This window comes from Mirounga angustirostris, unplaced genomic scaffold, assembly GCF_029215605.1.
Source record: "Mirounga angustirostris isolate CCGP_5_RB_7025 unplaced genomic scaffold, mMirAng1.0.hap1 SCAF_13, whole genome shotgun sequence".
NCBI classification, from domain to species: Eukaryota; Metazoa; Chordata; class Mammalia; order Carnivora; family Phocidae; genus Mirounga; species Mirounga angustirostris.
The window spans coordinates 15525459-15540582 of NW_026991721.1; the positions used below are offsets into that span (position 1 = coordinate 15525459).

Consider the following 15124-nt stretch of genomic DNA (forward strand, 5'->3'; position numbering starts at 1 on the left):
TTTTTTTTTTTGATGGAGGGGAGGTGCAGAGGGAGAGGGAGAGAGAGAATCTGAAGCAGGCTCCACGCCCAGCGAGGAGCCGGACACGGGGCTCAGTCTCACGCCCTGATATCATGACCTGACCCGAAATCAAGAGTCGGAGGCTTAACCGACTGAGCCACCCAGGCGCCCCAGATGGCTACAGCTTTTTACTAACATTTGTGGAGAGGACATTTAAGATTTGTATTTGTCCTTGAGAAGTAATGTCTAATTACCTCCTAGGGTATTTCCATGCCAACACGGTAAGATTTACCTATTCAAGGGACAGAAAGAGAAGGTAAGTTTTCTTCTAGGAGATTTATCACCTTTGGGTGGTGACCGCAGTCCCAGTAAAAGGGAGTACTGTTGCCTTGTCATTAGGACAGCGCCCTGTAAAAATACTTCTCTGGACTTAAGGTTAAATGGGGCCTCTTCAGGGTTGGAAATGGAAAAGGGGGTCATTTGGGTCACTGTGGTCATGGAAATGATAAACCCATTGGATCATGTCAATTTCGTGCAGCAGGAGATGGGCTTCATCTCGATGTTTTCCACTCGCTGTGAACCTTAGCAGTGATCACTGTGATGGAAGGATGGAGCACAGTGCCAGGCAATCACCATCCAAGTGAGAAGGAGGGCCCTGCTACAAATATGGGTGGCTTTAGGGGCTTATGCCTTCCCATTTCCCTCTTCCTCCTCACTGGAGGCCCTGATAACCCTGCCAACTTTCCCTTTGGTGCAGGGATGCCTTGAGAGGTGAGCTTTTAGTTCTGCCCAGTTCAGGGGAAAGCCAAGGGGGCTCAAGATCTGTGGGGTCTCTTCCAAGCATACCGCCAAGATGGATCTTTAAGAAAGTTATGGATTTGGGGGTTTTTAGAGATAATTAGGCAGTTGACACCTTTTGGCAGCTGTAACAATTCAGAGCCTATTCCAAACGAATAAGAAAACCCACAATAGCTGATTATTTCCCCTATCTCCTTGTGCATAAAATCCTTAGGGAAGGTTTGAATTTCAGTTCGGGTATAGTTTTTGGTCTCAGTTTCTGCTTTTTTTTTTTTTTTTAAAGATTTTATTTATTTGAGAGAGAGCACGCGTGAGAGAGAGAGAGAGAGAGATCACAAGCAGGGGGAGGGGTAGAGGGAGAAGCAGACTCTCTGCTGAGCAGGGAGCCCGATGCGGGACTCGATCCCAGGACCCTGAGATCATGACCTGAGCTCAAGGCAGACACTTAAGTGACTGAGCCACCTAGGCACCCTCTGTTTCTTGTTTTTATCCTATTACCTTAACCTTATTTGTTGTTACTGGACAATTTTGGATGATGTCACAGTGAACCCTCTTCGTAGATGGCCACTTTCCTTTCCAGGGTGTCCCGAGACCTCTCCAGGATTAGGATCTGCCTCCACTAACTAGCACAATGTACACCGGGTCTTTGGGAAAAGCCCCCAGGCCTCTGGAGCCCAATCGCTGAGTCTTGGCTTGTTGGTATGCATGGCACCGAGTAACACCTAGAATGACACCTAGCACCCATGAGGGTCTGCATTTGTCAGGGAGCTGGTTGGTGTACCTCCTCAGGGCTCTTAGGAGGCATTGGAACCAGATGTTGAGGACATTTATAGATGCGTTTTTTTTTTTTTTTTTAGGTAGTGACGATAGCCTTGCTATCCAACCCACCCTCCTTAGCTCTCCTTGGCCTTGAGTCTATAAGACCCTTATGCGCATTAATAGTCAGTTAAAGCCTTTGTAATTAGTGGTCTAATTGTCTCATTAGACCACGTGGCCTTGATCATGCTGCTCTGGGGAGATCATTGGATAATCATGGCAGCCTCGAACTTTCGGGTGGGGCTACCGCAGGCCACATGCCACAGAGGCAATATGAGAAAGCCCACAGCGGGGTGACAGACCCCCTGCAAGCCGAGTTCCTTTTCCAGATAGTGTCACCCACCTGACTCGGGTGGTTGGTAAGCAGGTCGCAGGTAACAAGGGCATTCCCCTTGGTTAATTGCAAGGGCAATCATGCAATCCTGCCACCTACACTGTGGTTCTTATGATTGCAAGACACCCTTCGGCAATCACCATCAGGAAACTTGGAAAAAATAAAGGTTTATTACTTACGGGATCTGGAAACTACACAGCCCACCTGGGGCCACACAGCGATGTTGCGGGGGGGGGGGCAATGTGTGTGGTGGGGAGAGGGAGAGAGAATGAGAGAGCACACACAGGCCTGGGGTTCTGCTTTTATTGGGGTTGAAGGTTTTGCGGGCTCACTCTTTATTGGTGAATTCAAAACATAAGAGTAGAAATTTAAAGTGTTAGGAAGAGAGGAAACAAAACAAAAACAAAACGAGCCTTCCAAATGATCAGTTACTGAAATCAACCAAGATCTTAAAAACCAAGAGACCTCCGGTGGGGGAAGTGGCCTGGCTCCTTGTCCCGTCCTGTGGCTGGCAATCTCTGACGTGGATGCCTCAGCCCTCAGAGCTAAGTCAGGCACTTGCTTTGCAGAAAAGAAAAGAACCCCAACGGCCAGGGTTTACACTACGTCTTACTCCCATTTTTAGTGAAATCCACACTCCATTCAGGGCATCAGGCCCTCCTCACTTCCTTAGAAACCACCCACCATGAATTAGATCACCCTTCCCCAACCTTTCCCTGTGGGGGCTAAAAACATTAGGGCATTACCCCAAGGAGATGGAACAGAATTCGCAACAGGAGGGACAGGGGTTGTGAAGGCCGTCCGGAGGCCACGGGGCAGGGGGGTGGGGAGGAGAAGCTTCTCTCAGCCCGGACCTCAGGGAAGAAACGTTAAGTGTTAGTTTATCACCTTCATCAGAGCCAGGTTACAACACCTGCGCAGGGATCGGGCTCTGGGGATGGCACAGCACCGCTGAGGTGGGAGGCTTGGGGCCAGGACCCTTGCTCCATCAGCCCCCTGGGGGATGCAGCTCTGAAAAGGCAGAGTGGGGAAGGCTACCTGGCTCCACCTCCAGGAGGTCTCACCTGGGCCAGGTGCTCCTCAGGAGGGGAGGAATGACACTTCCCAGTGTCAGGGATTGGGATGGGTGTTAATGACCCTGCGTAACCTCTACAAGCTGTGTGGTTTCCCTGTGTTCAAAAGCTGGGAACATAGGGTGCAGATGGTGGGAAAAGGGCGCTTTCCCATGAGGTACCCGATTCCCAGGCCAGCTCCCAGAAGTCCCTGGGGGTGCCAGGGCCAGGGTTGGGGACAAATGATCCTCTGTGCCCTTTCATGGGGCCTGCTGGTCTGGACGCAGAGAAGAGGGAACACTTGTCTGTTTTCTCCCTCAGCCCCGCCCACACTTTCCTCTAGAGGAAGGCTGACTTGGGGGATCAAAGCTTCACTGCCTGTCTTGGGACCCAGACATGTGAGGTTTCCCAAATCCCGTTAGTTGACCTGTGGTGGGGTCGCACCCCCATCTCCCCTGAGTATAAGTGAAGACTTACTGCTGTCTCTTAAAGGTCGTGGACTGTCCCCAACTCCAAAGGTCATGTGGAGGTAGAAGGCCCTGGAAGGGGGACAGGGTGATGCCTCCCTGAAAGCAAGTGTTCTTCCAGAGAACCTAACTGGCTGTTCCCATGGGGTCCCTCCTCCCTAGAGGAGGACAAAACCCAGAAACAGGACAGGGGGTTGAGATAGGTCTGGCAACTTTCTGACATCCCTTGACAACACTGGTTCCATTTTAACCACCAGACTGTGATCAGGTTTGTAAACAATACCCCCTCCAGATCACCTTCTCAGGGTCCAGAGAGATGTCTTCATGGCTATTCTGGCCCTACCCCGGGCCTTCTCCCTGACTGGGGCATCCCCAGGTCCCCAGAGGAGCTCACACCCCCATGCTGCTCTTCTCATCCTCCTTGGGGCTGGGCTCCTCCTGAATCTTCTTCATCTCCCAGCCCCGGACCCAGGTATAGGCAGAGGAGCCCCCCAGCACCATCATGTTGCTTGTCCACCAGAGGAAGCTCTTGGTCTCCTCGTAGTAGAGCACCGCCAACACGGTCTGGGCACAGGCTTTGGCTGTGCCGGACACGTTATGGGTCAGGGGGCTGGTGAACTTGATCTGTAGACCGGTCACGTAGCCGATGGCAAAGCCGAACAGGCCGCCCAGCGTCATCATGCCCCAGAAGTGGGCGCTGCCCAGCTGGGAAAAGTCACGGAGGGCCTGCAGCTCCCCCAGCAGCAGGAGCAGGGGCAGGAAGAGGACGCAGGCGTTGACATTGTTGTAGAAGGTCAGGCGCCAGATGCTGCCATCCACTGCCGGGAGCACCTTCTTGGTGTAGATGGCGTTGAGCGAGACACAGAGGCTGGCCAGCACGCCAAAGAGGGTGCCTGTCCAAGACAGTGTACCCTCTGCCCCCTCCTGGTCCACACCAAGCCAGAAGCCACCTGCAGGCGGGGGGAGGGGAGGGGCATGAGAGATGAGGACGGGGAGGAAGGAGGACAGAGAATTTTGCCACCAGAGTTCACAGAGTGTAATGCAGTCCTCACCCTCCCATCCCTCCCTGCCTCTCTGCAATAGATATGTCCAAGCGCTCTATGACATGCAAAGCACCGTGCAAGGGCTGGGAAGTGGCCCAGGACACGAACCCTTTCTCCAGAGCTTACATTCTAGCAGAGGAGGAAGACATTAAAACAATTCATTTCCCAATTATTTAATTACAACTGTAATGAGGGCCATAAAACAGTGCAGTGTGCTCTGAGAACCCATAATCCGCAACTACGCTGGCCTGAGGCATCTGGAAAGTTATGCTGGAAATGAGCTCCAAAGGGCCGAGTGCTTGGTGGCTAAGGTGACTCTGGGCAAGTGACTTAAGGTCCCAGAGCCTTGGCTTCCTTGTCTGTAGAATGGCAGCCTGTAATGAGGTAGAATTACTTGTGGCCTGAGGTCTTTGGAGACAGTCCACTCTTTCGGACACTCAGTCTGTGTCACCTCCTGCTCACAGAGCCTCCATGGCTCCCCATTGCCCCCCATCAAGACTACACTCTTCCGCCTGGCACACTGGGCTTCCCGCACCCTTGCCTGTCTCTGTCCCACAATTGTCCCGAGTTCTCTCTCTTGTCTCCCTGCTTCTCACGCTGGGACTCAGTGTCCTTGTTCATGTCCTGCACCAGAAACACCCTCCTCCTCCTTTCTGGGAGATTCTACTCATGCTTCAAGATCAAAGTCGGCCTCTCCAGACCCCAAGTCCCCAGACCTCCCCCAGGCCTCATCCTGCCTGGGATTCCCTGCAAGACCCCTTGCCTGCCCTAGGCTGTTAGGCACCTGCCCTTGGGGACGACTACACCATCTCTTTAGCGAGACCCCACCTTCTGAGGAGGCAGGGCCTGAATCTTGGTGTCAGAGAGATGTGGGCTCTAATCAGTTTCTGCCATTGAGAGGCTGGGTGGCCTGAGGAAAGTTGCCTAAACTCTTCTGAGCTCCCATTTCCTTCATCTGTAGAGACCTGGGTCACTTTCTTGACCCTCTCATTCCAACCAAACTACTTCCCACCTTGCAACCAGAATGATCTTCCTAAAGTACAGATAGATCTGCTCAAGTCCTGCCCTGGCTTAAAGCCCTTCCTCGCCTACTACCCTCAGGAAACCTTCCAGACTCATTTAACTTGGGCAGCCTCCTGTCTGGGGAGTCCTGCTCTGGCTCGAACAGGAAGAAACGCACAGGTACTTTTTTCTGTCTAGAACATTCTCTCCTCACCCCTTCTTTATACCCATCTAGTACTTCCTCCAGAACGCCTGCTTGGATTACCCCATTCCCAACCCCGTCTTCCTCTCCACCACCCCCAGGTTCTCTTCTACACCCCCATCACAGCCTTACCCCCGGCAGCAGAACTCACCACCAGGCACCACCACCATGCCCTTCAGGAGCACAGGCGCCCCGTCCACCTTTGCCAAATTCGTCTCCCCAAAGTTTGGCATGGTCTCTGTCATGTGCCTGGCCGGCAGTTAGTGTTTGTTGACTGACTGAGCGACCACGGGAGTGGAGGTTGTTCGGGAGGTGCCTTTGAGGGTTGAAGGAGATAAAGCATCTACTACGTACACTCACGCACGGTATTCTCTTTCCTGGCAGAGCCTTGGCAAACAGCTACCTGTACACCTGCTCTGGGGGTGTGGAGGGTTGGCCAGAGCACCCTCCGTCCTCCTGCTCCTTACTTTCCAATTTCAGAAGGGGCGCCCACCACAAGGTTCTGCATCCGAGAGGGGCTCGCACCCAGAAGGAGCTCTGAAAGGTACTATGAAAGCTGCAGGGGCCCAGGAATAGTCACTGGAGACCCATCTTAAGGGGAAGCCCAACCGAGAGGGGGCCGGGCCTGGGGCCATCAGTATGGCCAGAAAATGCCCTTTCTCAGGAGCCATCACACCATCAGCTACTTTGATTACTTTTAGGATCTGGGCCTAGTTTCCCCAGTGACTTCACCTTTCTGTATGCAAACTGTCCCCCCCTACACCCCAGGTTCCCCGCTCTCCCCCTCCCTCCCCCACCTCCTGCTGGTCTGCAGGGCTCAAATGGAGATTCCTGGGGCATTTGGCTAAGTGAGGCCTGGGACTCTGCATCAGCTCTGGAGGGACGGGGTGGGGGGGTGGGGGGCTCTGAAAATCTGCCAGGGGTCTCGGCAGCTCCTTCTGTTCTAACCTCAGCCTTCTCCCCTCTCCCATCTTGGGGCTGGACTGAGGAGTCTGAGATCCAGCAGTTGCTTGATGAGAGTGACATTTTCTAGGACGGGTGGCAACAATGTGCCTCGGCTGGACTCTGAGACACCAGCAAAGAATACGTAGGTCAATCAACACAAACTTTACAGCCCCAGGAAAAACAGGTTAGAAGAAAGACCACATTCCTGAATGACAGAGCACTGGGAGGATTCTGAGGGAAGTGGGCGCTCCCTTACCCAGAATGCTGCAAAAAACCATTCTGTGATGATGGAAATGTTCTATCATCTGCTCTGCCCAATACAGTAGCTACTGGCCCCATGTGGCTATTGAGCGCTTGAAACGTGGCTACACGGGGCTCCTGGGTGGCTCAGATGGTTAAGCGTCTGCCTTCGGCTCAGGTCATGATCCCAGCATCCTGGAATCGAGTCCCGCATCAGGCTCCCTGCTCCTTGGGAGCCTGCTTCTCCCTCTGCCTCCCTCTCTCTCTCTGTCTTTCATGAATAAATAAATAAAATCTTTAAAAAAAAAAAGAAACGTGGCTACAGATTCAGGTTATAACACCTGCAACTGAAGAACTGAATTTTAAAAATGTCGCTGCATTTGAATGAACTTAAATTGAAATAGACACATGTGGTCAGCCAGTGCACACACAATTTCTAGGGCACAAGAACAGAGTAGAGGGGTTAAAAGCATAGGCCTGGGGGGCGCCTGGGTGGCTCAGTTGGTTAAGCGACTGCCTTCGGCTCAGGTCATGATCCTGGAGTCCCGGGATGGAGTCCCGCATCGGGCTCCCTGCTCGGCAGGGAGCCTGCTTCTCCCTCTGACCCTCCCCCCTCTCATGTGCTCTCTGTCTCTCTCATTCTCTCTGTCTCAAATAAATAAATAAAATCTTAAAAAAAAAAAAAAAAAGCATAGGCCTGGGAGTCTGGCCAATCTGGGTTTGTGCCACCGCCTGGATACTTCCTAGCTGCGTGGCCCTGGGTAAGTAACTTAACCTCCCTGAGCTTCAGTTTCCTTGTTTGTCTGGAGTTGATGAGGGTGATGCTACCACTCAGGGGACCTCTGGGGAACAAAGGAGATGCTATGTGTGAATGATCTGCACAATGTCCCCATAGATAATTCTTCCTTTCTAAGGGTCAAGTGTGGGAAGACAGCTAAAATTTCTCAAAGCTTATTCCTCTCTATTCTCTTAGCCATTACTACGAGCCTGCAAAGTCAGAGGGTGATGGTATACTTATTACAAGATGTATTCTCCTCTGGAAATAGCACTGGATGGGGAGTCAGGGCACTTGAACTCTTGAGAAGCAATACAGTGGTTAACATATGGAGCCAGACTGCTTGAGATCAGATCCCAGCTCTGCCACTTATTAGCTGTGTGATCGTCAACAAATTACTGGACTTCTCTCTACCTTGGTTTTTTTCCCCTCTGTGAGATGTAGCTTATAATCCCATCTTGTTATGAGGGGCCCTGGCTGGGCCCCTAACTTGCTGGCGACCTCAGGAAGCTTATGCTCTCTGGGTCCCAGGCTCTTCCTCACATGACTTTGGGCAAGGGAACCGGGACAGATAAAGTCCAAAGATGCTTGGCAGGGTTGCTCTTTGGGGTTTTGGCTCCCCCATGCCTCCCCACTCCCCGTGGCCCTGGCTGGCCACTCACCGATGATGATGCCGCAGGTGAGCAAGGCATAGAAGGAGGTGGTCTGCTTGAGCAGCAAGTAGGAAAGCAGCACATTGAAGACGGTGGTGAGTGAGCGGCCCACATTGTAGAAGGCCACCCCGACATACTTGAGGCAGAGGTTGTTGAAGGTGATCATGCCGATGAAGACCACGGACAGGGGCAGGACACTGCGGGCCACCTTAAGGTCCAGGCGCAGGGAGGGAAAGTCCATGGCGCCAGGGCAGAGGGCGGCCAGGGTGCTGAGGCTCTTGCACAGCAGGGTGGTCACCAGGCACTGGTAGAAGGTGACGAAGATGGGGGTGTCCAGCTGTAGGGAGGGGCTGTCCAGCAGGTACTTGTTAAGGAACACCATGGAGATGGAGGTGGCCCAGTAGAGCGACACCACCAGTGTGATCTGCAGAGCCCGCAGCAGGAAGGGCTTCTCCTTGCTGGCCTCTGCCTCTCCCGAGGGGTCGGAGGCCCCCATCAGTGCCATGTGCAGGATCCGGGACCGCTTCAGAGGGGCCCTGTTCATGGTAGCGGAGGAACTGGGTCACCCTACAGCCAGAACTCGAGTACAGGGCAGTTCGCTCCTGTCTGCTTTCTGCAAGCCGCAGCCCTCAACTGTCACATGGGGGGTGGCCTAGAGGCCTCCCCACCCAGAGGTTCTGTTTTGGGGGGAGCCCCACAACCTGCTCCCACTCTGAGGGGGCTCATGAGACAAGACACGGGGAGGGGTGAGGAAGAGGCTAAGGTTAGACAGAAGACCTGTCAGGGAAGAAGGGGCTGGTGCCTGGGAGGGATGGGTCTCAGGAAGAAGGGAGGGGAGAGGGAAGGAAGGAAGAAGAGGGAGGGGGAGGAAGGCAGGGCGAAGGTGCTGGAGCAGGGCAGAGGATAGCGTGAGGAAGAGCGAGGGAGGCCTGGGCGGCTGCAGGGAGAAAGGGGAGGCATGCAGGAAGCTGAATGGAGGGAGGGCGTGCGGGGGCGTTTGGAAAGAGGGGTGCAGGGAAGGTCAGAGGTGCTCAGGGCGGGGTCCGAAGGACGCAGGAAGAGGCCGGGCCAGCCCGAGCCCGCAGCGCGCCGCCTTCTGGAGCCCCAGCTCGGGTTCAGCCCCGGAGCCTCCGGACATCCGAGGCCGCGCCCCCCGCGAGGCGGGCCCTGGACTCATTTCCTGACACGCCCCCGACCCCTCCTTAAAGGGCCCGCGCGCCCGGCGTCAGCCTTAAAGCCACAGCCCGCGAGAAACAGCCTTCAGAGTCAGGTTCGCGTCCGGCCCACCAACCGCCTCTCGGCTCCTGTGCACTCCCCGCTCGGGGATGGGGGGCGGGGGGCGATCGGCCTCTGCGGAAGGTTCCTATAGGTGCTTGAGCCTCGTCCCCCTTCCTGAAAGCCCTCCCCAACCCCAGCTCCGTCTCCACCAGAAGCTAACTACCGCCCCCTTCCCGACTCCGCTCACCAGCAGGTCCACCGTCCCCTTCCCCCATCTCGGGCCCGACCGCACCCCCATTGCCTCGGCAGCGCCTAGAGTCCCTGGGCGTCTAGAGAACCCCTACCAGCCCCCCATCCCTCTACTAGCCCCAGCTCACTCTCCCTTGTCGCATTCCCTTCCTTTCCCCCACTTTCACTTCCCCCATCCCTCTTCCAAGTCTGAGCCACCCCCCTTCCCCCCGTGGCGCTCCTTGAGGGCCGAGGCCACAACATCCCTTCAGGACTTCAATCACTCTGCGCGATCTCCCCCCGCCCCATTTGAGAACAGCCATATGCGTGCGAGCCTCAAGGCAACACACCCCCGGCTCCCTCCCCCTTCTAAAAAACCCCTTCCCCAAGCCGGGCCCAGCCGCTAGCTCTGGCCCCAGGGCTGGCGTTCCCGGGCCTCGATGGCGACCCCGCGCTCACCTCCTCTAACGCACTGGCCTCCCGCCCGCGCTGCCGAGCGCTGCACCTGCCGCGCCGCACCTGCAGCACCGCGCGTAGGGCCGCGCCCGCTGGAGACGACTTCCTGCTCCCAGCCCGGGGCGTGGGCGCCAAGCCAACCTCGCCAGCCTGCTCCCCACGTGGCGCCCGGAGGCGGCGGCTGGACGACCCCGGGCCCAGCCTGACCTCGGCCCCGGGTTGTCCCTCCTGTCGTGGGAGCAAGCCTCCTCCCGTTTCCAAGGCCATCCGAAGCCCAGTACCCCGGCCGGGCCCGCCCGGGATACCCCACTCCAATTACCGCCGCTTGCACGTCCCTGGACCCGGCTTCATCCCTGGCCCGCCGCGTGCCCCGCGCCTCGAGCCCCGCCTGCGCTTCCAGAAGTGCGCGCGGGAACCGCTTCCTGCGGGTAGTAAGCCGAAGGTTCTCTGCCATCTTCCAGGAACCGGGCCTGGGAAGTCCGGCACCAGCCAGGGTCCGTCACTCACCAGGCAGCCTGGAGGGCCCACTTCTCCCTGGTTCTTGTTCTGGCACCAACGTTGGGCGGCTCACTTCTGAGTTCTCTTTGTTGTAAAAAGGAGGGGGCCAGCAGGACTATACCAGAGGGCCCCAACTTCCTTGCTCATTACTCTGGCTGGTATGGTTGAAAGTAGGGACTACCATCTGTTTGTAGTATTTCAAACACCATTTAATTAGTACCATTTAATGTACAGGTGAGATGTGTTAGATTTGCTTTAAAATACTCAGAATATTAAAGAGGGAAAAAAAAGAGATGGATGGATAGGTAAAACAAGATAGGCACAATGTTGATAATTTTATAAGAGTCATTTTACTTTTGTGTACATCTGAAACTTTCCATAAGGGGGTAAAACCTGTGGAGTACATTTAAAGTCTCACATGCTAACTGCATAAAACCTGGGCCCAATTTAACACAGCCCTTGGTGGGCTATGCGGAACCGGAAGCATTCCAGGGAAATAAGCACCTTCCAGCAGCCCCAAGGCAGGGGCAAATGCCCCAGAGTGAGCTTTGCCCCAGGCCTATTCTCTTCCATCATCAGGCCTCTGGCCCTTGCTCCCTGGGTCCCCCACTACTCCCCCTTCCTCCAGAGATGGGACTTCCTGCTTCCTAGTTATGGGCTGGTCTCCTGGTGGAGATTGCCATCTGGTCACCTCATCATCTTTGGGATCAGATTACCCTTTGGGGACCGAAGGACTGAAAGGGACTGAACTGGTCATCGGAATTCTACTTGGAGGGTCTCATCCCAGGGCCAGACTTTGAAGGCTGTGGGTTTCATTGTGTTAAGAGCAATCAAGTCCTCTCTGCTCTTCTCTCTTAGTCCTGATGTCTCACTATGACAAATAATTTAATGACAAACAGGGCAAACTGGTCTGCGAGAGGCTCTGGTTTCCTGGAAGGGCCCTTCTCCTTGGCACATTAACAGAATTAATTTATCTGATGAATGTGCTACCACTTTGAGGCCCTAGGGAAGAAATGCATTCTGTATATAGGTCAGATGCTCTTCACTGAGAGAGACCAGGGACAGTCCATGCTGGGTATGTGGGGCATAGCCTGGGCTCTCCGCAGCCCAGGTGACCAAAATGTATCCCTGTCTCTAATCTCTCCTCTTCCTTACATTTTACCTGAAATTCCACCATTAGCTTCAGTCTCCTGCATTAGGGTTGTAATAGGCCAGTAGGGCAAGTTTCCCAGATTCCAATCCTTTTTGTTCCTCATGAGGGAAAGGGGGGAGGGGTGTGTTTCTTAGGGGTCTAGGGCCTCGGGAGGTGTGCACTTTGCACAGTTGATTTGCTTTTGAATTTTTCTTAAGGATTCTTAATTTTCTAAACCGTTCATCATGGGTGAGGTTTTAGGTCTTGTCAAGAGTAATTACCCAGTGTGTGAACTTGGTGTGAAGCAGAACATAAGGTCATCAACGTGACAGGTGGAATGATGTAAGAATCCAGGAAGGAGGGCCCCTTATGGGTGGAGTTCTATTCTTGCCTTGGCAGGGAGCCACTAATGACGTCAGAAGGCAATCTCTACCAGACAGAGTGACCGGAACTAACCTCCCAGGGGTAGGGGACAGTGGATCTGTACCAGTAGGGCCTGAGAATTTCTGGGAACACACAGATGTCAACTCTCTCACCCCTGAGTTCAACAAGAACTCATGAGCCTACTTTGTGTGGCGGACACTACCAGTTGTCTACCAAAATTCATTCTCCCATTCGTCCAAGAAAATTGGATGGTAGCTGGTCATGTGGTTGCCCAGCCAGAGACTACATTTCCCAGCCTCCCTTGTGGGGAGGTGAACCATGTGACTTAATGGATGGTAAAAGGAGGTGATAGATGCTACTTTCCAGGTCTGGGCCCTATGACTTCAGGTGTGTGCCTTCCATGCTCTTGTCTCCTCTTCTCATAACCTGGGACCTAAATGTGTCTATAGCCTAGCTGTGACCATGCAGGCAAGGTGAATATCTTAGGGGCTCTGTGAGCAATATGATGGAAAGAGCCAGGGTCCCTGATTGTGTGGAGCAGAGACACTTGCCAGTGTGGACTGCCTACATTGAAACTGTTAAATGAGAGGGAGGTCAACTTATGTTCTTTATGTACTGTGCAGTTATAAAGGGATCTCTGATATAGCAGCTTTGCCTTTAGTCACATACCCACTGTAGTCTATATTTCCTTCTTCTTATGTACATATTCTCTAGGCAAAATTGAGAAGGCATGACATAATTACAATGACCTCTGACTCTCTTTCTTGCTCTATCTCAGTTTATCTATCTATCTATCTATCTATCTATCTATCTATCTATCTATCTATCTATCATCTATACCTACCTGTCTATCCATCCATCCATCCATTTATTCATCCATCTATTCATCCATCTTGTTTTTATCCAGGACCTGGCACACACCTGCCATAGTAGATGCTCAGTACCTATTTGTGGAATGAATGGAAGTCAGACCACCAGAAGAAGTGCTTGAAAAATCAAGGCCAATTTAAGACCTTTATTGTCCCTAAGCCCTGAAAGTTTATGAGGCTCCTCATTTATCCTATAGGTAATTCAAAATGAAAAATTAATACTAAATTGTAAAATAAAAGTAAGCAGAGCAAAAAGTGTTCTGATTTTTAAAAAAAATTTTTTTAAATTTAAATTCAACTTGACATATAATGTATTATTAATTTCTGGGGTAGAATTTAGTGATTCATGAGTTGCATATAACACCCAGTGCTCATTACATCATGTGCCCTCCTTTATGCCCATCACCCAATTACCGCACCTCCCAATGCCCCCCCACCTCCCCTCCAGCAACCCTCAGTTTGTTCCCTGTAGTTAAGAGTCTCTTATGGTTTGCCTCCCTTTCTGTTTTTATCTTATTTTATTTTTCCTTCCCTTCTCCTATGTTCATCTGTTTTGTTTCTTAAATTCCATATTGGAGTGAAATCATATAATAATTGTCTTTCTCTGACTTATTTTGCTTAGCATAATACCGTTTAGTTCTATTCACATCATTGCAAATGGCAAAATTTCTTTTTTTTTTTTTTAAGATTTTATTTATTTATTTGACAGAGACACAGCGAGAGAAGGAACACAAGGGGGTTTGTGGGAGAGGGAGAAGAAGGCTTCCTGTGGAGCAGGGAGCCTGATGTGGGGCTCGATCCCAGGACCCTGGGATCATGACCTGAGCCGAAGGCAGACATTTAATGACTGAGCCACCCAGGTGCCCCAAAATTTCATTCTTTTTGATGGCTGAGTGATATTCCATTGTATATACAACCACATTTTTGTTGTCCATTCATCTCTCGATGGACATTTGGATTCTTTCCATATCTGATTTTTCTTATGAAGATTGGAATGTTCCTTTGAAAATAATATATTCTTTCCAGAAAAAAATATTAGGTCTTTCCTTTGCTGGTACTTGTGGTAGATGCTATTAATTGTCTACCCTATGAGCTGGCAAACTTCTTCTGTAAATGACCAGAAAGTAAATATTTTAGACTCTGTGAGCCATACAGTCTCTGTAGTAACTAGTCAACACTGCTGCTGTAGTGTTGTAAACAAATGGGTGCAGCTGTGTTTCAATAAAACTTTATTTATAAAGATAGGCCATGGACCAGATGTGGTTCACTGCTTATAGTTTGCTGACCCCTGTTTTACCCTATATTACTTTATCCTTTTTCCTTACTAACATTACCCATATTTTATGTGTATGTCAGTGTTTCCCCCTAAGAATACCTCCTTCTCAGACTCCCTTGTAGCTGGATGTGACCATGTGACATACTTTTAGCCCGTGAGTCATAAGCTGGGGATTTCTGGGAAAGCTTTGATTTTTGGATATAAGTATAGTCTTTGTTGCCTCTTTTTCTTATATGCTATGTGTGTGTGTGTGTGTTTTAAGATTTTATTTATTTATTTGAGAGAGAGAAAGGGAAAGCACAGAGGGAGAGTGACAGGGAGAAGCAGACTCCCTGCTGAGCAGAGAGCCCCATGTGGGGCTTGATCCCAGGACCCTGGGATCATGACCTGAGCTGAAGGCAGACGCTTAACCCACCTAGCCACCCAGGCACCCCATATGTTCTGTCTTTAATGCATACCTGAGGTCTGGAAGGGCGGCAGCTATCTTGTAACCATGAGACAAAAGATCTGAGGAAGAAAGCTAAGGATGGCAGAGGAGAAGCGTGGAGATGAGCTGTCATCCCAGCTCTTGGCTGCATATTATTGTAGGAGATGAATAAACCCCTATCAGAGCAAGCCATTGCAGCATGGTATTCTGTCTCTGGCAGGCAACCATAGTCCCAACTGCAATATGCTCTAATGGGTAATTCATTGTTGCTGGAACTCATGTGTAAGGTTCCGGGAAGGCTTGGGATTG

The 15124-nt window shown here is 52.0% G+C and overlaps 1 protein-coding gene across 2 annotated transcripts; it reads right to left on the reverse strand.

Annotated features, from left to right (window-relative positions):
* Window positions 1–2237: 2237 nt before the first annotated feature.
* Window positions 2238–10700, reverse strand: SLC35C1 (solute carrier family 35 member C1). 2 transcript variants are annotated; one of them, XM_045893842.3, is made up of 3 exons: window positions 10549–10700; window positions 8337–8863; window positions 2238–4417 (listed from the first exon to the last, which is right to left on the reverse strand). In XM_045893842.3, the coding sequence occupies exons 1-3, from the start codon at window positions 10578–10580 to the stop codon at window positions 3858–3860; spliced, it is 1119 nt and encodes a 372-aa protein (XP_045749798.1). In that variant the 5' UTR covers window positions 10581–10700; the 3' UTR covers window positions 2238–3857. The 2 variants fall into 2 exon arrangements, with proteins under 2 accessions (XP_045749798.1, XP_045749799.1); XM_045893843.3 differs by lacking the exon at window positions 10549–10700 and adding an exon at window positions 10233–10542.
* Window positions 10701–15124: the final 4424 nt, after the last annotated feature.